Consider the following 25,765-nt stretch of genomic DNA (forward strand, 5'->3'; position numbering starts at 1 on the left):
GTGTGGTGAATCATTGGGGTGATGGGTGGGCGGAGAATCATTGGGGTGATGGGTGTGCGGAGAATCATTGGGGTGATGGGTGTGCGGAGAATCACTGGGGTGATGGGTGTGTGGAGAATCATTGGGGTGATGGGTGGGCGGAGAATCATTGGGGTGATGGGTGTGTGGAGAATCATTGGGGTGATGGGTGTGTGGAGTATCCTTGGGGTGATGGGTGCGCGGAGAATCATTGGGGTGATGGGTGTGTGGAGAATAACTGGGGTGATGGGTGTGTGGAGAATAATTGGGGTGATGGGTTTGTGGAGAATAAGTGGGGTGATGGGTGTGTGGAGAATAATTGGGGTGATGGGTGTGTGGAGATTCATTGGGGTGATGAGTGTGTGGAGAATCACTGGGGTGATGAGTGTGTGGAGAATCACTGGGGTGATGGGTGTGCGGAGAATCACTGGGGTGATGGGTGTGTGGAGAATCATTGGGGTGATGGGTGTGTGGAGAATCATTGGGGTGATGGGTGTGTGGAGAATCATTGGGGTGATGGGTGTGCGGAGAATCACTGTGGTGATGGGTGTGTGGAGAATCAATGGGGTGATGGGTGTGTGGAGAATCATTGGGGTGATGGGTGTGTGGAGAATCATTGGGGTGATGGGTGTGTGGAGAATCACTGGGGTGATGGGTGTGCGGAGAATCACTGGGGTGATGGGTGTGTGGAGAATCACTGGGGTGATGGGTGTGCGGAGAATCACTGGGGTGATGGGTGTGTGGAGAATCATTGGGGTGATGGGTGTGTGGAGAATCATTGGGGTGATGGGTGTGTGGAGAATCACTGGGGTGATGGGTGTGCGGAGAATCACTGGGGTGATGGGTGTGTGGAGAATCACTGGGGTGATGGGTGTGCGGAGAATCACTGGGGTGATGGGTGTGTGGAGAATGACTGGGGTGATGAGTGTGCGGAGAATCATTGGGGTGATGGGTGTGTGGAGAATCATTGGGGTGATGGGTGTATGAAGAATCATTGGGGTGATGAGTGTGCGGAGAATCATTGGGGTGATGGGTGTGTGGAGAATCATTGGGGTGATGGGTGTGTGGAGAATCATTGGTGTGATGGGTGTGCAGAGAATCACTGGGGTGATGGGTGTGCGGACCATCATTGGGGTGATGGTTGTGCGGAGAATCATTGTGGTGTTGGGTGTGTGGAGAATCAGTGGGGTGATGGGTGTGCGGAGAATCATTGGGGTGACGGGTGGGCGGAGAATCATTGGGGTGATGGGTGTGTGGAGAATCATTGGGATGAAGAATGTGTGGAGAATCATTGGGGTGATGGATGTGTGCAGAATCATTGGGGTGATGGGTTTGTGGAGAATAACTGGGGTGATGGGTGTGTGGAGAATCATTGGGGTGATGGGTGTGTGGAGAATCATTGGGATGAAGAGTGTGTGGAGAATCATTGGGGTGATGGGTGTGTGGAGAATCATTGGGGTGATGGGTGTGCGGAGAATCAATGGGATGAAGAGTGTGTGGAGAATCATTGGGGTGATGGGTGTGTGGAGAACCAATGGGGTGATGGGTGTGTGCAGAATCATTGGGGTGATGGGTGTGTGCAGAATCATTGGGGTGATGGGTTTGTGGAGAATAACTGGGGTGATGGGTGTGTGGAGAATCATTGGGGTGATGGGTGTGTGGAGAATCATTGCGGTGATGGATGTGTGCAGAATCATTGGGGTGATGGGTTTGTGGAGAATAACTGGGGTGATGGGTGTGTGGAGAATCATTGGGGTGATGGGTGTGTGGAGAATCATTGGGATGAAGAGTGTGTGGAGAATCATTGGGGTGATGGGTGTGTGGAAAACCAATGGGGTGATGGGTGTGTTGAGAATCATTGGGGTGATGGGTGTGCGGAGAATCATTGGGGTGATGGGTGTGTGGAGAATCATTGGGGTGATGGATGTGCGGAGAATCATTGGGGTGATGGGTGTGCGGAGAATTATTGGGGTGATGGGTGTGCGGAGAATCATTGGGGTGATGGGTGTGCGGAGAATCATTGGGGTGATGGGTGTGCGGAGAATCATTGGGCTGATGGGTGTGCGGAGAATCATTGGGGTGATGGGTGTGTGCAGATTCATTGGGGTGATGAGTGAGCGGAGAATCATTGGAGTGATGGGTGTGTGGAGAATAATTGGGGTGATGGGTGTGTGGAGAATAATTGGGGTGATGGGTGTGTGGAGAATCATTGGGGTGATGGGTGTGTGGAGAATCATTGGGGTGATGGGTGTGCCGAGAATCATTGGGGTGATGGTGTGTGGAGAATCATTGGGGTGATGGGTGTGCCGAGAATCATTGGGGTGATGGGTGTGTGGAGAATCATTGGGGTGATGGGTGTGCCGAGAATCACTGGGGTGATGGGTGTGCAGAGAATCATTGGGGTGATGGGTGTGCGGACCATCATTGGGGTGATGGGTGTGTGGAGAATCACTGGGGTGATGGGTGTGTGGAGAATCACTGGGGTGATGGGTGTGTGGAGAATCACTGGGTGATGGGTGTGTGGAGAATCACTGGGGTGATGGGTGTGCGGAGATTCAATGGGGTGATGGGTGTGTGGAGAATCATTGGGGTGATGGGTGTGCGGAGAATCATTGGGGTGATGGGTGTGCAGAGAATGATTGGGGTGATGGGTGTGTGGAGAATCATTGGGGTGATGGGTGTGCAGAGAATCATTGGGGTGATGGGTGTGTGGAGAATCATTGGGGTGATGGGTGTGTGAAGAATCATTGGGGTGATGGGTGTGTGGAGAATCATTGGGGTGATGGGTGTGCGGAGAATCATTGGGGTGATGGGTGTGCAGAGAATCAGTGGGGTGATGGGTGTGAGGAGAATCATTGGGGTGATGGGTGTGCGGAGAATAATTGGGGTGATGGGTGTGCGGAGAATAATTGGGGTGATGGGTGTGCGGAGAATCATTGGGGTGATGGGTGTGTGAAGAATCATTGGGGTGATGGGTGTGCGGAGAATCATTGGGGTGATGGGTGTGTGGAGAATCATTGGGGTGATGGGTGTGTGAAGTATCATTGGGGTGATGGGTGTGTGAAGTATCATTGGGGTGATGGGTGTGCGGAGAATCATTGGGGTGATGGGTGTGTGAAGTATCATTGGGGTGATGGGTGTGTGAAGTATCATTGGGGTGATGGGTGTGCGGAGAATCATTGGGGTGATGGGTGTGTGAAGAATCCTTAAATTCTGGAGAGATTCCACCGGTCTTGCACATTTCCTCTGGTCGAGTATCAGCTGAACCTGAGAGGAAGTGGTGTGAATGGTCGTTATCAGCTGTTACACCATTTCTCTGGGGGTCCCTCCAGATTCTCACTGGAGTTATGGTGGGAGACGGGTTGGACCCCTACGGAATTTCTGGGCCTGTCTGTTATTCCATACGAATGACTTTTTGTCCTTGCCACGTGACAATGCGGGTTTGAAGAATTGTCAGTATTGGCACTGACCAAATTCCATGCGCACATGAACGAGTTTCATCAGATGTAAAGAGCAAAGTCCAAGGGCCTTCAGCTTGCTGCGGGTAGAATTACCTATTTGTTACAAACATAATGTTAGTCCTTCTGAAGAACTAGGGCTCAGTGATCTGCCACTTATTGAACCTCGGCCAAGTGTGCCGCAGTTCACTGTGACTATCCTTCGTCTGAGCAGCTGAAAGAAAAGTGCTTTGGCTCCAAGTTTCTAGTTTACCAATGAAAGAGAAAACAAATTAGAGAGGCCATTCGGTCCATCATGCCTGTGCCGGCTCTTTGAAAGAGCTATCCGATTCGTCCCACTCCCCTGCTCTTTTCCCATGGCCCTGCATTTTTTTCCCTTCAAGTATTTATCCAATTCTCTTTTGAAAGTTTCTGCTGAATCTGCTTCCATCACCCTTTCAGGCAGTGCGTTCCAGATTATAACCACTCACTGCGTAAAAAAAATTCTCCTCATCTCTCCTCATTTCTTTTGCTAATTATCTTCAATCTGTGTCCTCTGGTTACCGACCCCCCTGCCAGTGGAAGCAGTTTCTCCTTATTTACTCTATCAAAACCCGTCATAATTTTGAACACCTCTATTAAATCTCCCCTTAACCTTTTCTGCTCTAACAAGAACAATCCCAGCTTCTCTCGTCTCTCCACTGCTTATCCGCTGATTTTCAACGAACCATAGCACAGAGCAGGAGAGACTCACCTTTACCGAGATAAATGACTCTTTGTAAGTGAAGAAGTTGAGCCTGTAGTCCCGCCTGGAAGACCCTGGAACGTCAATGTAGTCAAGCCCTTTCAACGTGGTGGTGGTCTCCAACCGTTCCGGCTTGATCAGGTCTAGGGTAGCTCGGAATCTGTTTGCCACATTACAACAGTCAGTATATTTCCGCACGATAGCACAGTTCATTTAACGCCACCTGTAACAACAACCCCGGGGCCGCATTTTCTTTTCCCAATTTTGTCTCTCCTCTCCCAACTTGTATCGGAGTAGGGTTCCATGGTGCCAATAGTCCTCCAGTACCCCACCCACGTGCCAGTTCTTCGTGTATCAGGCTGGACAGTGAATTCTGGTCGGCTATTTGACCGCAGAGCACAGTGCAACTCAGCTGAATCACTGACCCATTGCACTGCCACACAGGCATGCTTCCCAACAGAGGTCACTTGACATTGATCAGGAATCTTGCCTCTTTAGGTGTAGGATCCTGCACAATTGTAGCACTCCTACCCTTTTCCATCTGCAATCAGCTGAATCAGCACAGGTCAGGGACCAAACTTAGGTTCTCGTGGTCTCTGTGAGTCATACTGGATGGTACAGATACACATAAAGGCATAGGTGGACCTGAGATCAACTCTATCAGGTCTAACCCCTGTCGAGGATAAGAGGTTTGTTATTAATGTTGGTACCACTTCCAAAAATAAAATCATTGTAAAGAGCTACAATCAGTTTTGAATCCGTTCTTTTCAGTGCGTTTAACGTTTTGTAGGATAGATTCACCCTGAGCTTGTGTTGCGATCGGAGGAAGTGCAGGCCATGTTCGGGTGCCAATTCTCTGAGCTGCAATCCCTTCGACCGCAGGGGATGCTCTAATTTATAGACATTGAGAACGCTCCAACTCCTGGATTGCAATATCTGAACTCACAATTGGCTAAAGTTCAGATAGTTTAGCACCTAAACAAACAGCTAAATACCAATCCTATAAATCACTCTGAACTACAAATCATTTCAGAATTTTGTTCTTTTTGTATTTCTCTTTTCCACAATCCACTGCATTAACGTTGGCAATTAAACCTGGGCTTTGGCTGCCGGTTATTTTCCGGTCTTTGAACAATGTCAGTTTCCAGTCAGGGTCATGTTTCTCGTGTTGCTAATATCCCAGAAAGCATCCGTGCTCATTTAACTATTTAAACCCTGGGACCAAATTGAAGCTAACAGGTTGTGTGAAAGGTCACAGAGTGACCTCTCCTTCAGGGATGATTTTAATTTCTACGAGCTGATTGTTAAGCAACAGCTTTACTGTGTACAGTCTGTTCCTTTCACCTGCACTTACAACTCCGAGCAACCTTCAGCTGCGGTTACATTTCAGCTCAAGTCTCAGGAGAGCAGCCCAATTGCGGCCTGCTCCCCACGGAACCCCTTTGACTCTCTCTTGCTCGATGGTTTCAGAAGGACCAGAGAGCTGTGTGCAGGCTGCCAAATATGAACCCAAATTAAGCAGCTCCTGGCAACAGAGCCATCTGTCAGTGAAGTTCACAGACATTCACCTGATCTGCCAGCCTGCCAAACTAAAGCATCAAGCTGACAATCAGCCAGAATCTATAGACTGCCTCTTAAGGTTTCAGGAATAGAACAACCCTACTGGCTTTGCACTTAACAGACATCAGCATAAAAAAATGCCATTTGTTATATGACAACAGCTTTCATTTATGTAATAACTTTAACATAGAAAATGTCCCAAGGAGCATCACAGAGGGGGACAAAAATAGATTGGAATAGACAAGGGAAGAATTACACAGAATTACACAGAATCTAAAGCCCAACTGGCCTGTGCCAGTGTTCATACTTCATATCAGCCTCCTCCCACTCTAATCACCTCTTTCCAGCCCGTCCCCAAGTCCATCTATTCCCTTCTCCCTTATGTATGCACCAAGCCACCCCTTAAATGTATCAATGCTATCTGCTTCAACCACTCCATGGGGTAGTGAGTTCCACATTCTCACCACTCCCTGTGTGAATTTTGGGATACAGTATATGAGTAACTTGAGACATGACATGTGGTGAGTGTAGCATGCTTGGGAGGAACAGGTGACTTTCGACCTATGATTTCCAAAGCTCTCGACCACTGGGTTTTTTCCTTGTGTCATTTCTGGGTCTGTTGTCTGGGTAATTACATAAGAACATAAGAAGTAGGGGCAGGAGTAGGCCATCTGGCCCCGCGAGCCTGCTTCGCCATTCAACAAGATCATGGCTGATCTTCTACCTCAACGCCATTTTCCTGCACCATCCCCATATCCCTTGATGCCTTTAATATCTAGAAATCTATCGATCTCTGTTTTGAATGTACTCAATGACTGAGCCTCCACAGCTCTCTGGGGTAGAGAATTCTAAAGATTCACCACCCTCTGAGTGAAGAAATTTCTCCTCATCTCAGTCCTAAATGGCCTACCCCTTATTCTGAGACTGTGACCCCTGGTTCTAGACTCCGTCCTTGCATCTACCTTGTCGAAATGTTTATGTTTCATTGAGATAGAGATAGATCGATTGCTATGATTAGTTAAAGCTCCGTTATCGTTGCATCATGCAACTACCAAGATGATAGAAGGCAAACTAGATGGACCTTGGTCTTTTTTCATGCAGCAATTCCTATGTTCCGAAAGAAATTCATCCTAAATGCTTTATTTGATCAGTTAGTGACTATCTTATATTTATGCCCCTTTGTTCTGGACTCACTCACAAGTGGAAACAGTTTCTCCACATCTACCCTATCAAACCTCTTCATAATTTTAAAGACTTCTATCAGGTCTCCTCTTCTCTTTTCCGGAGAAAGGATCAAAGGATCCCCAGCCTGGTCAATCTTTCCTGATGAATCTTTTCCACACTTTCTCCAGTCCTTTAATATGCTTTCTGTAGTATGTGCACGGTACTCCAAGTGTGGTCTAACCAAGGTCCTATATAAATTTAACATTACTTCCATGCTTTCATATTGTATTCCTCCATGAATGAACCCCAATACTTTGTTTGCACTCTATATGGCCTTTTTAAAAATTTGTTCATGGGATGTGGGCATCGTTGGCAAGGCCAGCATTTATTGCCCATCCCTAATTGCCCTTGAGAAGGTGGTGGTGAGCCGCCTTCTTGAACTGCTGCAGTCCGTGTGGTGAAGGTTCTCCCACAGTGCTGTTAGGGAGGGAGTTCCAGGATTTTGACTCAGCGACGATGAAGGAACGGCGATATATTTCCAAGTCGGGATGGTGTGCGACTTGGAGGGGAAGATGCAGGTGGTGTTGATCCCATGTGCCTGCTGCCCTTGTCCTTCTAGGTGGTAGAGGTCGCGGGTTTGGGAGGTGCTGTTGAAGAAGCCTTGACGAGTTGCTGGAGTGCATCCTGTGGATGGTACACACTGCAGCCACAGTGCGCCGGTGGTGGAGGGAATGAATGTTTAGGGTGGTGGATGGGGTGCCAATCAAGCGGGCTGCTTTGTCCTGGATGGTGTCTTATTAAGTGTTGTTGGAGCTGCACTCATCCAGGCAAGTGGAGAGTATTCCATCACACTCCTAACTTGTGCCTTGTAGATGGTGGAAAGGCTATGGGGAGTCAGGAGGTGAGTCACTCGCCGCAGAATACTGAAGTCCTCTGGTCAATGGTGACCCCCAGGAAGTTGATGGTGGGGGATTCGGCGATGGTAATGCCGTTGAATGTCAAGGGGAGATGGTTAGGCTCTCTCTTGTTGGAGAAGATCATTGCCTGGCACTTGTCTGGCGCGAATATTACTTGCCCAAGCCTGGATGTTGTCCAGGTCTTGCTGCATGCGGGCATGGACTGCTTCATTATCCGAGGGGTTGCGAATGGAACTGAACACTGTGCAATCATCAGCAAACATTCCCATTTCTGACCTTATGATGGAGGGAAGGTCATTGATGAAGCAGCTGAAGATGGTTGGGCCTAGGACACTGCCCTGAGGAACTCCTGCAGCAATGTCCTGGGGCTGAGATGATTGACCTCCAACAACCACTACCATCTTCCTTTGTGCTGGGTATGACTCCAGCCATGGAGAGTTTTCCCCCTGATTCCCATTGACTTCAATTTTACTAGAGCTCCTTGGTGCCACACTCGGTCAAATGCTGCCTTGATGTCGAGGGCAGTCACTCTCACCTCACCTCTGGAATTCAGCTCTTCTGTTCATGTTTGGACCAAGGCTGTAATGAGGTCTGGAGCCGAGTGGTCCTGGCGGAACCCAAACTGAGCATCGGTGAGCAGGTTATCTGGCTGTCGACAACACCTTCCATCACTTTGTTGATGATTGAGAGTAGACTGATGGGGCGGTAATTGGCCGGATTGGAATTGTCCTGCTTTTTGTGGACAGGACATACCTGAGCAATTCTCCACATTGTTGAGTAGATGCCAGTGCTGTGGCTGTACTGGAACAGTTTGGCTAGAAGCGCGGCTAATTCTGGAGCACAAGTCTTCAGCATTACAGCCGGGATGTTGTCGGGGCCCATAGCCTTTGCTGTATCCAGTGCACTCAGCCGTTTCTTGATATCACGTGGAGTGAATCGAATTGGCTGAAGACTGACTTCTGTGATGGTGGGGATATCGGGAGGAGGCTGAGATGGATCATCCACTTGGCACTTCTGGCTGAAGATGGTAGCAAATGCTTCAGCCTTGTCTTTTGCACTCACGTGCTGGACTCCGCCATCATTGAGGATGGGGATGTTTACAGAGCCTCCTCATTATCAACTTGTCTTGCTACTTTTAGTGATTTATGTATCTGTGTTCCCAGATAGCTTTGCTCCTCCACTCCATTTAGTTTCTTACCTTCCAAGGAATAAGTGGCCTCCTTATTCCTCCTACCAAAATGAACCACCTCATACTTCACTATGTAAAATTTCATTTGCCATTTACCCGCCCACTCTGCAAGCCTGTTTATGTCTTCCTGTGTTTTGTTGCAGTCCTCCACATTATTAACTATATCCCCCAATTTGGTATTATCTGCAAATTTCAACACAACACCTCCAATTTCTGTGTCTCAATCATTGATGTATATGGTGAACAACAGTGGTCCCAGCTCAGATCCCATCACTTTCCACTTCATGCCAGTCCGTAAAACTTCTCTTAACTCCTACCCTCTGTTTTCTGTTTTGTAACATTCTTTCAATTCGTTCTGCTACCTGGCCCCTGACTCAACATGCCTGATCTTTACCATGAGTCTCTTACGTGGCTCCTTATTTTCTGAAAGTCCATCCATATTACATCCACTGCATTGGCCTTGTCTACTTTTTCTGTTATTTCTTCAAATAACTCAATAAGGTTGGTTAAACATGACTTTCCTATTAGAAATCCATGCTGACTATTTTTTATTATATTCTATGCCTCTAGAGGTTTTGTTATCTCATCTTTTAGCAAGAGAAAGGAATTACATTTGCTGTCTGCCAGTCCTCTTCCACTATTATTTTTTCTATTGAACTTTTATATTTGGATACTAGTGCCTCTGCCATTCCCTCCTTAGTTTCTTTGAGTAGCCGTGGGTACAATCCATCTTGTCCTCCTTGTCTAGTTATCTCCTTTCTTTCTGAACTGTTGTAATATCCCTCTTGACTTCTTCTACTGTTGTCATTTCCTCTGTTATCCTCTTCAGTGAAAATTGAGGCCAAATATCTATTCAGTATCCCTAACCCTAACCCTATTTCAGTATCATCTCCTGTGAGTTAAATCTTGCCACCCTTAGTGGCCCTAACCCTATATTAATTTTTCTTTTGTTACTTATGCGCCTATAGAATACTTTACTATTTTTTAATATTTCCATTTCATGTTTCCTCTTTGCCTACCTAAATGACTTTTTAACATCTTTCTGAAGCTCATCATGTTTTCTTTTGTCACCCTCTCCTCTATTGTTCATGTACTTTGCATATGCCTTTTTCTTTAGATTTTATCCACACCACTTTATTTAACCATGGCGTCTCATTGTTGGCTAGTTTGTTCTTATTTTTAGTGGAACATATTTCTCCTAAACTCCATCGAACTCTCCTTTAAATATTGCCTAATGATGTTCTACCTCTTTGCCTGTCAATATTTTCTCCAATTAACCTTCCTTAGCTCCATCCTCATTCCCTCATAGTTGGCTTTTGCCAATCTATCACTTTGGAGTTTGTACTATCGATATCTCTCTCTCAATCATTACCTTAAACCTTATTATATTGCTATCACTACCCCTTAGATATTCTCCCACGCTTACTTCTCTTATCTGCTCTGGTTCATTTCCCGTTACTGTAGCAGTGCTTCCTCCCTTTTGGGCTTCTTACTTATTGGGTGAGAGTGGGGTCTTGTCCACACTGTAAAAACTCCATCTCCTTCCCTCCTTTAACTCCATCTCCCTGACAGTTTATTTAGGGATAGTTGAAACGCCCCCATGATTATGATTCTGTGTTTTTAAATCATTTCATATGTTTACTTATATATTTCTCCCTCCACTTCCTTTCCACTATTTAGGGGTCTCTTGTATACCCCTAATAGTGGGACCGATCCTATCCTTAAGCTCAATCCGTATGTCCTATCCTGATACTGCCACTATATTACTTTCGATTAACACAGCCACCCCACCACCCCTACTTCCTTCCCTATCTTCTCTAAATACATTATAGCCTGCAATATTTAACTGCCAATCCTGCCCTGTCTGCATCCATTATCCCTATTTACTCACTTCTCATTACTGCCTCCAATTCCCCTGTTTTGTTGCTGATGCTCTGTGCTTTGTTTTACAGGAAATTTAATCTGCTCTTTCATTACACAGGCTTTATTTTTAACAGGTATATTATTACTACTTCCTATAACCTTTTCTGTTCCCTGAGTATTTATATTATTTTTATTATGCTGATCTTTGCTCTCATCGCTTCTTTTTCTTATCTTTAAGTTACTATTATTTACAACAAAAACCCTCCCTTGTAAATGAGAGCAAGTGATAAATTGCTCTTATCACTTTCCAGATTCTCTTGCCAAACATTAGTTTCTGTTACTTTCCGGTGTAAATATCCAAGTGGCAGCTTTGCATTGATACATGGGCTGCTCATGCAGAGGATCAACACCAACACGGACTGGTTGGGCTGAACGGCCTGTTTTTGTATCATAATTCTATGTAATTTAAAGTTAACTCAGTGCTTATCAAGTGCAATATAAATGCAATTTTGCTGGTTGAAGGAACATTTGTTACAGCAAGTAGGCATCAAATTGGCTGGTGTAAGTGATGGTCGTTATAAAGGTTTCATGTTGTAAACCTGGAGTGCTAATAGCAGAGTCTAGTAGGTGATAAATGACAAACAACAGCTGGCAACTGATGCCCTGAATCTGTGAGTGATGATGTACAAACTAACTGCTGCTCTGGGATCACAGGTTATGAATTGCTCTTATCACTTTCCAGATTCTCTTGCCAAACATTTGTTTCTGTTACTTTCCGGTGTAAATATCCAAGTGGCAGCTTTGCACTGATACATGGGCTGTTGAGAACCTGATATCGGTACCAGTGATCTCAGAGTGAGAAGAATCAGTCAGAACCAGCTGCAGTGAGTTCGGGCAGCTTTCAGCCAGCTCCTCGGCAAATGCAATTCGAGGCTGCCACTTTATCATAAACAAGGGCAAACATGGGGCATTGAGTTACATATGACTGTACAGCACAGCACAGAAACAGATCATTCGGCTCAACTTGTTTATGCCAGCATTTATGCCCTACATGAGCTTCCCCCCATCAATCTTCGTCTAACCCTACAACCCTGTCAGCATATCCTTCTATTCTTTTCTCCCTCATGTGCTTATCTAGCTTCCCCTTAAATGCATCTATGCTATTTACCTCAACTGCTCCTTCTGGTAGTGAGTTGCACATTCTTACCACTCTCTGGGTAAAGAAGTTTCTCCTGAATTCCCTATTGGATTTCTTAGTGATTATTTTATATTTATGACCATTAGTTTTGGACTCCCCCACAAGTGGAAACATCTTCTCTACATCTATCCTACATCATCATTTTAAAGATTTCTATCAGGTCACCCCTCAGCCTTTTCTTTTCCAGAGAAAAGAGCCCCAGCTTGTTCAGCCTGTGTTGATAAATATATCCTCTCCGTTCTGGTATCATCCTTGTGAATCTTTTTTGCACCTTCTCCAATGCCTCTATATCCTTTTTATAATATGGAGACCAGAACTGGACATGAGTGAGGGGGTGGGGGTGGGAATAGGTTCCCAATGCTCAAAAGGCCTGTGTTAGCTTTCGACGGCAGTGCAGTCCAGTGCCTTGCTGGCTGGCAGCACGGGTCGCAAAATCAGGTGCCCAGGCTGGCACGGCCCATTCACGGCAGGCGTCTGTGAGGCTACACTGATGGTGAGTGCAAGGCCCACTGGGCGAGATGTTCCTCTGTACCGCTTAAGCGGAATGCTGAACAGTAAATCTGGTGGAAAGGATCGCTGCCAGCCCCTTACAGAACCTGCGGGATTTTACTTGCCTTCATTTCACTGGTGGGAAAGGCCGTTGGGTTCTGTTGGAGACAAGCTATCCACCCTGCCAACTTTTCCTTCCTACTCTCTGCCCAGACAATGCTTAACAGCCAGACAGTAAAGACCAAAATCTACTCCAGTAAATTTCAACACCCTCTTCAAATCCCTCCATGGCCTCACTCCTCCCTATCTCTGTATCCTCCTCCAGCCCTACAACCCTCACAGAACTCTGCGTTCCTCAATTCTGTCCTCTTGTGCATCGCCCACTCCCTTCACTCCACCGCTGGGGTCCGCTCCTTCACCAGTCTAGTTCAGGAATTCCCTTCTTAAAGCTAAGAACAAAGCCAAGAGTTTCTTGTGACAAAGTGTTTTGTTTTTGTCATGGTGTATTATTTCTTTGTTTGTTCCATCATTTCATTATGGCACCTTCGAGGTTACAAGCAGATCCCAGTAAAGGAACAAGCGAATCGGGCTGATACATCTCAGAGCAAGAACAGAGGCAATGCGTATCCTTCCCCACATAAGTTCCACTCGCCCATCACCCCACTCCATGCTGACTTAAATTGGCTCCCAGTTCTCCAATACATTGAATTTTAAATCTGTCTTCCAATCCCTCCATGACCTTGCCCCTATCTCTGCTACTTCCTCCAGCCTTATAATCCCTCTCACACCCTTCCATCCCCCACCTTTGGCCTTCACTGCATCCTACCTCCCTTTGCCCCGCCATTGCTGCTGAGCTTTCAGCCACCTGGGGCCTACTCGCTGGAACTCTCTCCCTAAACCCCTCTGCTTCTCTTCTTCTCTCTCCACCTTTTAAAAACCTTCTGAAAACCCATCTTTTCAACCAAGCCTTCACTCACTCCTCTGAGTCCGTCCCACCATGTGTCAGGAACTGGTCCTGTCCAACATGTATAATATACTCGCTATCTGTGGGGATAAGGAGGAAGGCTGCGGGGAGGATGGCCAGAGTGCTAACCAAGGCACCGTGGAGCAGGAGGCAGTTTAAGGCCACAGGAGCAGACTAGAATAAAATAGGGGATTTGATAATGAGGAGAATAGAGAGTATCCTCTGTAGTTGTGATCGGGAGCATGTTGCCTACCAGTGCCAGGGTAAGGGATATTTCGAACTGCTGGAAAGGAACTTGGAACGGGAAGAACCAGTTATCATGGTCTCTGTCGGGACCAGCGACTTAGGAAAGAACAGGGAGGAAGTTCTGTTAGGGGTGAATCAGGAGCTAGGAGCTAAATTATAAAGCAGGACCCCGAGGGTGGTATTCTCCGGATTATTACCCGAGCCTCATGCTTAATAGCATAAGGATAAACAGATCAGAAAAGTGAATGCGTGGCTGAAGACTGGTATGGGAAAGAGGGGTTCCATTTCAGGAGACACGAGCACCAATACTTGGACAGGAAAGAGCTGTATTGCTGAGATGGGGGGTACCTGAACCAGGCTAGGGCCAAGGTCCAAGCAAATAGGATAAATAGGACTAGAAAGGACTTTAAACCAGTAAAAGGTGAAACAAAATAGGTGGTACAATTCAACTTCAGCAGGGGCACAAAACGGGTGGCAGTAGATAGGCTGCTCATTATACACCCTGCCCGGTTTTTCTTTTCTTCTTGAGGTTGAAATTGGTTGAGGGATGAGTGTTGTCCGGGACACCGGCTCTTTGTGTAATGAAGTTGAAATTTACCCCCGTGGTCTCCTTTTTTAAGGGCATACATTTATTCTCCAGCTTTGCAACCTCCTTTTTAAAAATATTCCATTGTTAATCGACAGTCCCATGTGCCAATTTCTCTTTCCACCTCACCTCAGCCAGCTCACTCCTCATCCTATTCCAAGCAGGTATCCTTGTTTTAGTGCTAACTTTTCCCTTTCTATTTGGACCTTGAACCTTATATTATGATGACTAGCACCGAGGCGCTCACCCACATTTAACTCATCTACCTGATCTATTTGCAGTAAATATAGTTACGTAGGCAAAAGTGCAAGATCCCACAGACAGCAAATGGGATAAATGACCAGAGGCTTTGCGTTTGGTGGCGTTGGTTGAGGGATGAATGTTGGCCGGGACACCGGCTCTTTGTGTAATGCCATGGGATCTTCAACGTCCACCTGACCCACTATCTCAGCACAAACTATACGCTCAGGTCTGGGAGTGGGGCTTAAAACCACAACCTTCTGATTCAAAGATGTGGGTACCAACTGAGTCAAGCTGACATTTCAACAGTATAACAGCAGGGCTAAAATAAAACACATTTAAATAGAGCTTATATCAGTTGAAGATGTGCGGCAGAATATGTCACGGTCTGCAATGTGACAGGATAATTATCTCGACGTGTGAGGCTCCCCCCTGGCTCTCCTCACAGTTCCTGACCCACCTCCCGAGGAGGCGCTGACTCTTGTTGGGTTCACTGGCAATGGATGCGCTTCAATACCTTGCCCACTGTCATTCTTAAAGTGTGCGAATAGTCAGTGATTGTCCGCAAGCCATTTAATTATGGGGAGAGCATCACACAATCCATATTCTCCTGTACTTACCTGACCTCCACATGCACTTTGCGGAAAGGCTGACTGGGAAGCTGTGGCTCAGTTAGTAACACTCTCACCTCTGAATGAGAAGGTCGTGGGTTCAAGTCCCACTCCAGAGACTTGAGCATATAATCCAGGCTGACACTCCAGTGTAATACTGAGGGAGTGCTGCACTGTCGGAGGCGCCGTCTTTCGGATGAGACGTTAAATTGAGGCCCTATCTGCCCTCTCAGGTGAACGTAAAATGTACCAAGGCACTGTTTGAAGAAGAGCAGGGGAGTTATCCCCCTGGACAATATTCATCCCTCAACCAAATCACTAAAAAAAAACAGATTATCTGGTCATTTATCACATTGCTGTTTACGGGATCTTGCTGTGCACAAATTGGCTGCAGCATTTCCTACATTACAACAGTGACTACACTTCAAAAGTACTTCATTGGTTGTAAAGCACTTTGGGACATCCTGAGGTCATGAAAGGCGCTATAGAAATGCAAGTCTTTCTTTTTTCATCAGCAAGAACCTATCCACTCTCCAGCCGAAGGACGCAGAGGCCAATTATAGTGCCCCTACCACGATCAACAACAGAGCACAGATCTGGAACCAAACCTGGTACCTCTGGTCTGTAGGGCCTAGACCTGCATGAAGATACACATTAATCAACTGGACTTTGGGGTGCTTTCTCACTGGAGTTTTTTGTTCAGCCTCACATGTGGAGATATGAATCAAATGGTCATACAGCGCAAATCGAAAATGCATTCCAAACGCCCTTTATTCCTTCAAGCCTGTATAGCAGTGATTTTGTTCCTACCGTTGTGGTTTATAGAGCCAGTTGCTAATTGAAAGCATCACCGTATACGAGGTCTTGCAAGGCACCTCACGATTCAAGACTGCTATGGCCTTCGGTGGCTCAGCAACTCCTTGTAACATGTAGAGCAATCCTGTACCATCAGGCAACGGGAAGAAAACTGAACCCTGAGGAAACAGATACATACTGATCAATACTGAACCCTGGGGAAACAGACACGTTCTGATCAATACTGAACCCTGGGGATACAGACACGTTCTGATCAATACTGAACCCTGGGGAAACAGACACGTACTGATCAATACTGAACCCTGGGGATACAGACACGTTCTGATCAATACTGAACCCTGGGGAAACAGACACGTACTGATCAATACTGAACCCTGGGGATACAGACACGTACTGATCAATACTGAACCCTGGGGAAACAGACACGTACTGATCAATACTGAACCCTGGGGATACAGACACGTACTGATCAATACTGAACCCTGGGGATACAGACACGTACTGATCAATACTGAACCCTGGGGATACAGACACTTTCTGATCAATACTGAACCCTGTGGAAAACAGAAGCTTACTATTGAATACTGAACCCTGGGGATACAGACACGTACTGATCAATACTGAACCCTGGGGATACAGACACATTCTGATCAATACTGAACCCTGGGGATACAGACACGTACTGATCAATACTGAACCCTGGGGATACAGACACATTCTGATCAATACTGAACCCTGGGGAAACAGACACGTACTGATCAATACTGAACCCTGGGGATACAGACACGTTCTGATCAATACTGAACCCTGGGGAAACAGACACGTACTGATCAATACTGAACCCTGGGGAAACAGACACGTACTGATCAATACTGAACCCTGGGGAAACAGACACGTACTGATCAATACTGAACCCTGGGGAAACAGACACGTACTGATCAATACTGAACCCTGGGGATACAGACACGTACTGATCAATACTGAACCCTGGGGATACAGACACATTCTGATCAATACTGAACCCTGGGGATACAGACACGTACTGATCAATACTGAACCCTGGGGATACAGACACGTACTGATCAATACTGAACCCTGGGGATACAGACACATTCTGATCAATACTGAACCCTGGGGATACAGACACGTACTGATCAATACTGAACCCTGGGGATACAGACACGTACTGATCAATACTGAACCCTGGGGATACAGACACGTACTGATCAATACTGAACCCTGGGGATACAGACACATTCCGATCAATACTGAACCCTGGGGATACAGACACGTACTGATCAATACTGAACCCTGGGGATACAGACACGTACTGATCAATACTGAACCCTGGGGATACAGACACATTCTGATCAATACTGAACCCTGGGGATACAGACACATTCTGATCAATACTGAACCCTGGGGATACAGACACATTCTGATCAATACTGAACCCTGGGGAAACAGACACATTCTGATCAATACTGAACCCTGGGGATACAGACACATTCTGATCAATACTGAACCCTGGGGATACATTAGAATGACGCATTAACGTTGTTCGCCATTATTGCTTCGTAAGAAATCCAGCAATTTGCGGAGTAAAAGAAATACGCCGTGACTTCTGATTCTCCGCAAATTGTTGGCCAATTTTGCCCTTCCGCCGGTAGCCTCACCAAAGCTGCTCAAAATTTATTCTCATCGTGAGGCTCCCCATTGAACTTAATGGCAATCGGAAATTTGCGGGATTTATGACGTTATTACGAATTATTCCCGCCCCAGCCATTTAGGGCTGGTAATTAATGTCGTAGAGGACCCTGTTAATGAAGTGATTTATGGTCCTGATGTGAAACTGAACCTTGGAGGCCCATAAAAAAGCATGAAGAAGTCCATCTTGATTTCACTCCTGAATGGCACAGCTCTAATTTTAAGATTATGTCTCCCTCATTCTGGATTCTCCCACCAGAGGAAATAGTTCCTCTGGATCTACCCTATCAAATCCCTTTATCATTTTAAACAGCTCAGTCAGGTCTCCCCTCAAACGTCTAAACTCAAGGGAGTACAAGTCAAGATTATGCAACCAGTCCTCATAATTTATCCCTTTAAGCCCCGGTATCATTCTGGTGAATCTGCTCTGTACCCCTTTTCTTTGGAAGTTTGGTACTTTTAATTTTGTGTTGCAATACTATTTCTCCCCAAACCTTTTCCCTCAACAGTCTTGTATCCTAACTCGCACCAAGTCCCGTTCACCCATCACCCTTGTCCTCATGAACCTACATTGGCTCCCGGTCCACCAATGCTTCAAATTTAAAATTCTCATCCTTGTGTTCAAATCACTCCACAGCCTCTCCCCTCTCTATCTCTGTAATCTCCTCCACCCCTACAATCCTCCGAGAGCTCTGCGATCTTCCAATTCTGGCATCTTATGCATCTCCCACTTCCTCGCCCCATTGGCGGCCAGGCCTGCAGCTGTCTAGGCCCTAAGCTCTGGAATTCACTTGCTAAACCTCTCCGTCTCTTTACCTCTCTCTCCTGCTTTAACTGTCGCGACACTACAGACTTCCTACAAAAACTCAGTACCCACGGACCAGTTGAACCAGGAACACTTCTCACCACGATGGACGTCTCGGCACTATACACCAGTATCCCCCACGATGACGGCATCGCTGCGACAGCATCAATACTCAACACCAACAACAGCCAATCTCCGGAAGCCATCCTACAACTCATCCGCTTCATCCTGGATCACAATGTCTTCACCTTCGATAACCAGTTCTTTACCCAAACACACGGAACAGCCATGGGGACCAAATTCGCACCCCAATACGCCAACATTTTCATGCACAAGTTCGAGCAGGACTTCTTCACTGCACAAGACCTCCAACCAACACTATACACCAGATACATCGACGACATTTTCTTTCTATGGACCCACGGCAAGGAATCACTAAAGAGACTACACGATAACATCAACAAGTTCCATCCCACCATCAAGCTCACCATGGACTACTCCTCAGAATCAGTTTCTTTCTTGGACACACGAATCTCCATCAAAGACGGGCACCTCAGCACCTCACTCTACCGCAAGCCCACGGACAACCTCACGATGCTCCACTTTTCCAGCTTCCACCCTAACCACGTCAAAGAGGCCATCCCCTATGGACAGGCCCTGCGAATACACAGGGTCTGCTCAGACGAGGAGGAACGCGATGGACATCTACAGACGCTGAAAGACGCCCTAGTAAGAACGGGATATGACGCTCGACTCATCGATCGACAGTTCCGACGGGCCACAGCAAAAAATCGCATAGACCTCCTCAGGAGACTAACACGGGACGCAACCAACAGAGTACCCTTTGTCGTCCAGTACTTCCCCGGAGCGGAGAAACTACGCCATGTTCTCCGCAGCCTTCAACATGTCATCAATGAGGACAAACACCTCGCTATGGCCATCCCCACACCTCCACTACTCGCCTTTAAACAGCCACCCAACCTCAAACAGACCATCGTTCGCAGCAAACTACCTAGCTTTCAAGAGAACAGCGTCCACGACGCCACACAACCCTGCCACGGTAACCTCTGCAAGACATGCCAGATCATCGACACAGATACCACCATCACACGAGAGGACACCACCCACCAGGTGCATGGTTCATACTCCTGTGACTCGGCCAACGTTGTCTACCTCATACGTTGCAGGAAAGGATGCCCCAGAGCATGGTACATTGGCGAGACCATGCAGACGCTGCGACAACGGATGAACGGACACCGCGCAACAATCGCCAAACAGGAGGGTTCCCTCCCAGTCGGGGAACACTTCAGCAGTCATGGACATTCATCCACCGACCTTCGGGTAAGCGTACTCCAAGGCGGCCTTCGAGACACACGACAACGCAAAATCGTCGAGCAGAAATTGATAGCCAAGTTCCGCACCCATGAGGACGGCCTCAACCGGGATCTTGGGTTCATGTCACGCTACACGTTACCCCACCAGCGAACAAATGTTATCTGTTTTTAATATAATGGGTCATTTGCTGGCTCTCTCTGCCTTCCGGATGTTTCTGCCTCTCTCTGTTTTTTTTCTCTGTTTTTTTTCCCTGTTTGTTTTTTTGTTGAATGTGTATTCGGGGGTTCTGCAGGTGACACCTCTCTGTCTGAACACGGTGATTGCCTTGGCAACGGGCAGTTGCAGGGGCAGTCTGTAAACACCATGTATTGTTCTATATGTATAAATGCGTAGGCTTCAAGGAGCTCTTGAAACATTTGCCTGAGGAAGGAGGAAATCTCCGAAAGCTTGTGAATTTAAAATAAAATTGCTGGACTATAACTTGGTGTTGTAAAATTGTTTACAACTGCTTTAAGATGATCCCTTACAACCTACCTCTGACCTAGCTTTTGGTCACCTGTCCTAATGCCTCCTTTTGTGGTTCGGTATCAAATGTTTTTGTCTAATTATGTTCTTGTGAAGCGTCTTGGGACGTTTTACTACTTTAAAGACGCTATATAAATGCAAGTTATTGTTGTTGTTGCTGGGAGCTGACTTTTCACTTGCAGGAAGCAAATTGCTCAGCATGTCTAGAATTTCTCTAGACATGCCTGTGGAGAATTGCTCTGGGCATTCCTGTGGAGAATTGCTCTTGGCATTCCTGTGGAGAATTGCTCTGGGCATTCCTGTGGAGAATTGCTCTGGGCATTCCTGTGGAGAATTGCTCTGGGCATTCCTGTGGAGAATTGATCTGGGCATTCCTGTGGAGAATTGATCTGGGCATTCCTGTGGAGAATTGATCTGGGCATTCCTGTGGAGAATTGCTCTGGGCATTCCTGTGGAGAATTGCTCTGGGCATTCCTGTGGAGAATTGATCTGGGCATTCCTGTGGAGAATTGCTCTGGGCATTCCTGTGGAGAATTGCTCTTGGCATTCCTGTGGAGAATTGCTCTTGGCATTCCTGTGGAGAATTGATCTGGGCATTCCTGTGGAGAATTGCTCTGGGCATTCCTGTGGAGAATTGCTCTGGGCATTCCTGTGGAGAATTGATCTGGGCATTCCTGTGGAGAATTGCTCTGGGCATTCCTGTGGAGAATTGATCTGGGCATTCCTGTGGAGAATTGATCTGGGCATTCCTGTGGAGAATTGATCTGGGCATTCCTGTGGAGAATTGACCTGGGCATTCCTGTGGAGAATTGATCTGGGCATTCCTGTGGAGAATTGACCTGGGCATTCCTGTGGAGAATTGATCTGGGCATTCCTGTGGAGAATTGATCTGGGCATTCCTGTGGAGAATTGATCTGGGCATTCCTGTGGAGAATTGATCTGGGCATTCCTGTGGAGAATTGACCTGGGCATCCAAAGGAGGAAGAGGAGTTCCTGCGGAGGGAGACAAGGAAGTTTCAAGTGCAGCTGAGGGAATTGGCATCCACTCGCTGCATGCTCAGATATATCTACCCGAGTGTTATAGAATAGACCTTCTTTTGCTGTCATGAAGGAGGCAGTTACTGAGTTTGTGCTTTTCCTTGAGTGTGTCTTCCAGTCAGCTTATAACACCCTCCTCCGCTGCACCTCTTCCAGGAAAATATCCAAGCTGCCTTCATCAAAGGGGACAAGTATGGCCCTTCCGTTTCCCACCCTTCATTTCCTGTCCTTGGAGATTTTCTACAGCCAAAAAAAGGGGCTAGCTTTTAGTGCGAGCAGCAGCCCTTTAAGAGTTGGAGTTGTAACTCCAGCCATTAAAGGCCTGCCGCTCTCCAGATATTCCACAGTGTGCCATTGATAGTGCTCCCTGTGTCCAATAAAAACACAGAAGGAGCATATTCTAATTATATACATGAGTGGACCTTGCTGAAAAGGACGAGGCCAGCTGCTCATTGTAGTGTATGGAGGCCCGCAGGAGAGCAGTGGTCCCTGTTCCATTGGTTCCAGCCCCCACCTGCAACCCAAAGCTTTTTTATATGCTTACAGAATCACAAGAATTTCAGTGCAGAGGAGGCCTTTCGTCTCATCAGCCTGTGCCAATCCCAGCCCTCGCCTGTGTCAATCCCAGCTCTCGCCTGTGCCAATCCCAGCTCTCGCCTGCGTCAATCCCAGCTCTCGCCTGTGTCAATCCCAGCTCATGCCTGTGTCAATCCCAGCTCATGCCTGTGTCAATCCCAGCTCACGCCTGTGTCAATCCCAGCTCTCGCCTGTGCCAGTCCCGGCTCATGCCTGCGTCAATCCCAGCTCTCGCCTGTGTCAATCCCAGCTCTCGCCTGTGCCAGTCCCAGCTCATGCCTGCGTCAATCCCAGCTCACGCCTGTGCCAGTCCCAGCTCATGCCTGCGTCAATCCCAGCTCTCGCCTGTGTCAATCCCAGCTCTCGCCTTTGCCAGTCCCAGCTCATGCCTGCGTCAATCCCAGCTCACGCCTGTGCCAGTCCCAGCTCATGCCTGTGTCAATCCCAGCTCTCGCCTGTGTCAATCCCAGCTCTCGCCTGTGCCAGTCCCAGCTCTCGCCTGCGTCAATCCCAGCTCTCGCCTGTGCCAGTCCCAGCTCTCGCCTGTGCCAATCCCAGCTCTCGCCTGTGCCAGTCCCAGCTCATGCCTGCGTCAATCCCAGCTCTCGCCTGTGTCAATCCCAGCTCTCGCCTGTGCCAGTCCCAGCTCTCGCCTGCGTCAATCCCAGCTCTCGCCTGCGTCAATCCCAGCTCTCGCCTGTGTCAATCCCAGCTCTCGCCTGTGCCAGTCCCAGCTCTCGCCTGCGTCAATCCCGCTCTCGCCTGTGTCAATCCCAGCTCACGCCTGTGTATTGAAGTCCCGCAGGAGAGCAGTGGTCCCTGTTCCATTGGTTCCAGCCCCCACCTGCAACCCAATGCTTTTTTATATGCTTACAGAATCACAAGAATTTCAGTACAGAGGAGGCCTTTCGTCTCATCAGCCTGTGCCAATCCCAGCTCTCGCCTGTGCCAATCCCAGCTCACGCCTGTGCCAATCCCAGCTCACGCCTGTGTCAATCCCAGCTCTCGCCTGTGTCAATCCCAGCTCTCGCCTGTGTCAATCCCAGCTCTCGCCTGTGCCAATCCCAGCTCATGCCAGTGTCAATCCCAGCTCTCGCCTGTGTCAATCCCAGCTCTCGCCTGTGTCAATCCCAGCTCACGCCTGTGTCAATCCCAGCTCTCGCCTGTGTCAATCCCAGCTCTCGCCTGTGTCAATCCCAGCTCTCGCCTGTGTCAATCCCAGCTCACGCCTGTGCCAATCCCGGCTCATGCCTGTGTCAATCCCAGCTCACGCCTGTGTCAATCCCAGCTCTCGCCTGTGCCAATCCCAGCTCATGCCTGTGTCAATCCCAGCTCACGCCTGTGTCAATCCCAGCTCTCGCCTGTGCCAATCCCAGCTCTCGCCTGTGTCAATCCCAGCTCTCGCCTGTGCCAGTCCCGGCTCATGCCTGCGTCAATCCCAGCTCTCGCCTGTGCCAGTCCCAGCTCTCGCCTGTGCCAGTCCCAGCTCATGCCTGCGTCAATCCCAGCTCTCGCCTGCGTCAATCCCAGCTCTCACCTGTGCCAGTCCCAGCTCATGCCTGCGTCAATCCCAGCTCTCGCCTGTGCCAGTCCCGGCTCATTCCTGTGTCAATCCCAGCTCATGCCTGCGTCAATCCCAGCTCTCACCTGTGCCAGTCCCAGCTCATGCCTGCGTCAATCCCAGCTCACGCCTGTGCCAGTCCCAGCTCATGCCTGCATCAATCCCAGCTCATGCCTGTGTCAATCCCAGCTCTCGCCTGTGCCAGTCCCAGCTCTCGCCTGTGCCAGTCCCGGCTCATGCCTGCGTCAATCCCAGCTCTCGCCTGTGTCAATCCCAGCTCTCGCCTGTGCCAGTCCCAGCTCATGCCTGCGTCAATCCCAGCTCACGCCTGTGCCAGTCCCAGCTCATGCCTGTGTCAATCCCAGCTCTCGCCTGTGTCAATCCCAGCTCTCGCCTGTGCCAGTCCCAGCTCATGCCTGCGTCAATCCCAGCTCACGCCTGTGCTAGTCCCAGCTCATGCCTGTGTCAATCCCAGCTCTCGCCTGCGTCAATCCCAGCTCTCGCCTGTGTCAATCCCAGCTCTCGCCTGTGTCAATCCCAGCTCTCGCCTGTGTCAATCCCAGCTCTCGCCTGTGTCAATCCCAGCTCTCGCCTGCGTCAATCCCAGCTCTCGCCTGTGTCAATCCCAGCTCTCGCCTGTGCCAGTCCCAGCTCTCGCCTGCGTCAATCCCAGCTCTCGCCTGCGTCAATCCCGCTCTCGCCTGTGTCAATCCCAGCTCACGCCTGTGTATTGAAGTCCCGCAGGAGAGCAGTGGTCCCTGTTCCATTGGTTCCAGCCCCCACCTGCAACCCAATGCTTTTTTATATGCTTACAGAATCACAAGAATTTCAGTACAGAGGAGGCCTTTCGTCTCATCAGCCTGTGCCAATCCCAGCTCTCGCCTGTGCCAATCCCAGCTCACGCCTGTGCCAATCCCAGCTCTCGCCTGTGTCAATCCCAGCTCTCGCCTGTGTCAATCCCAGCTCTCGCCTGTGTCAATCCCAGCTCTCGCCTGTGCCAATCCCAGCTCATGCCAGTGTCAATCCCAGCTCTCGCCTGTGTCAATCCCAGCTCTCGCCTGTGCCAATCCCAGCTCTCGCCTGTGTCAATCCCAGCTCATGCCTGTGTCAATCCCAGCTCACGCCTGTGCCAGTCCCGGCTCATGCCTGTGTCAATCCCAGCTCTCGCCTGTGTCAATCCCAGCTCTCGCCTGTGCCAATCCCAGCTCATGCCTGTGTCAATCCCAGCTCACGCCTGTGTCAATCCCAGCTCACGCCTGTGTCAATCCCAGCTCACGCCTGTGCCAATCCCAGCTCTCGCCTGTGCCAATCCCGCTCTCGCCTGTGTCAATCCCAGCTCTCGCCTGTGCCAATCCCAGCTCACGCCTGTGCCAGTCCCGGCTCACACCTGTGCCAGTCCCGGCTCATGCCTGCGTCAATCCCAGCTCACGCCTGTGCCAGTCCCAGCTCATGCCTGTGTCAATCCCAGCTCTCGCCTGTGCCAGTCCCAGCTCTCGCCTGTGCCAGTCCCAGCTCATGCCTGCGTCAATCCCAGCTCTCGCCTGCGTCAATCCCAGCTCATGCCTACGTCAATCCCAGCTCTCACCTGTGCCAGTCCCAGCTCATGCCTGCGTCAATCCCAGCTCACGCCTGTGCCAGTCCCAGCTCATGCCTGTGTCAATCCCAGCTCACGCCTGTGTCAATCCCAGCTCTCGCCTGTGCCAGTCCCGGCTCATGCCTGCGTCAATCCCAGCTCTCGCCTGTGTCAATCCCAGCTATCGCCTGCGTCAATCCCAGCTCATGCCTGTGCAGTCCCAGCTCACGCCTGTGTCAATCCCAGCTCTCGCCTGTGCCAATCCCAGCTCTCGCCTGTGTCAATCCCAGCTCACACCTGTGCCAATCCCAATTTGTCCACTCGAGCTATCTACTCCAATCCCATTTCCCTGCTCTTTCTCTGTACCATTTAATATTTTTCTTCTTCAAATGCTAACTTTAAAATTGTGATTGAATTGGCTTCTCATACCCATTGCCTAGTACCCCTCTCCTAACATTCCCCTTTGTGTACCAATCCTGAATTGATGCCCACCGTTACGTTAGGACGGAATTGAGGAGGAATTTCTTCTCCCAGAGGGTCAAGAATCTTTGGAATTCTTTACCCCAAAAAGCTGTGGAGCTGAGTCATTGAATACATTCAAG

General features: G+C 48.6%; 1 protein-coding gene across 1 annotated transcript in view; it reads right to left on the reverse strand.

The window, feature by feature from the left end:
- hydin (HYDIN axonemal central pair apparatus protein) overlaps nt 1–25,765 on the reverse strand; it is a 1,099,250-nt gene that overhangs the window by 30,133 nt on the left and 1,043,352 nt on the right. Inside the window, exons 87-88 of the mRNA XM_067997614.1 lie at nt 16,038–16,201; nt 4,210–4,360 (exon numbers count right to left, since the gene is read on the reverse strand). Coding sequence (XP_067853715.1) covers nt 4,210–4,360; nt 16,038–16,201 — 315 coding nt within the window. The remainder of the gene's footprint in view (nt 1–4,209; nt 4,361–16,037; nt 16,202–25,765) is intronic.

Source organism: Heptranchias perlo, chromosome 16 (genome assembly GCF_035084215.1).
Source record: "Heptranchias perlo isolate sHepPer1 chromosome 16, sHepPer1.hap1, whole genome shotgun sequence".
NCBI lineage: Eukaryota > Metazoa > Chordata > Chondrichthyes > Hexanchiformes > Hexanchidae > Heptranchias > Heptranchias perlo.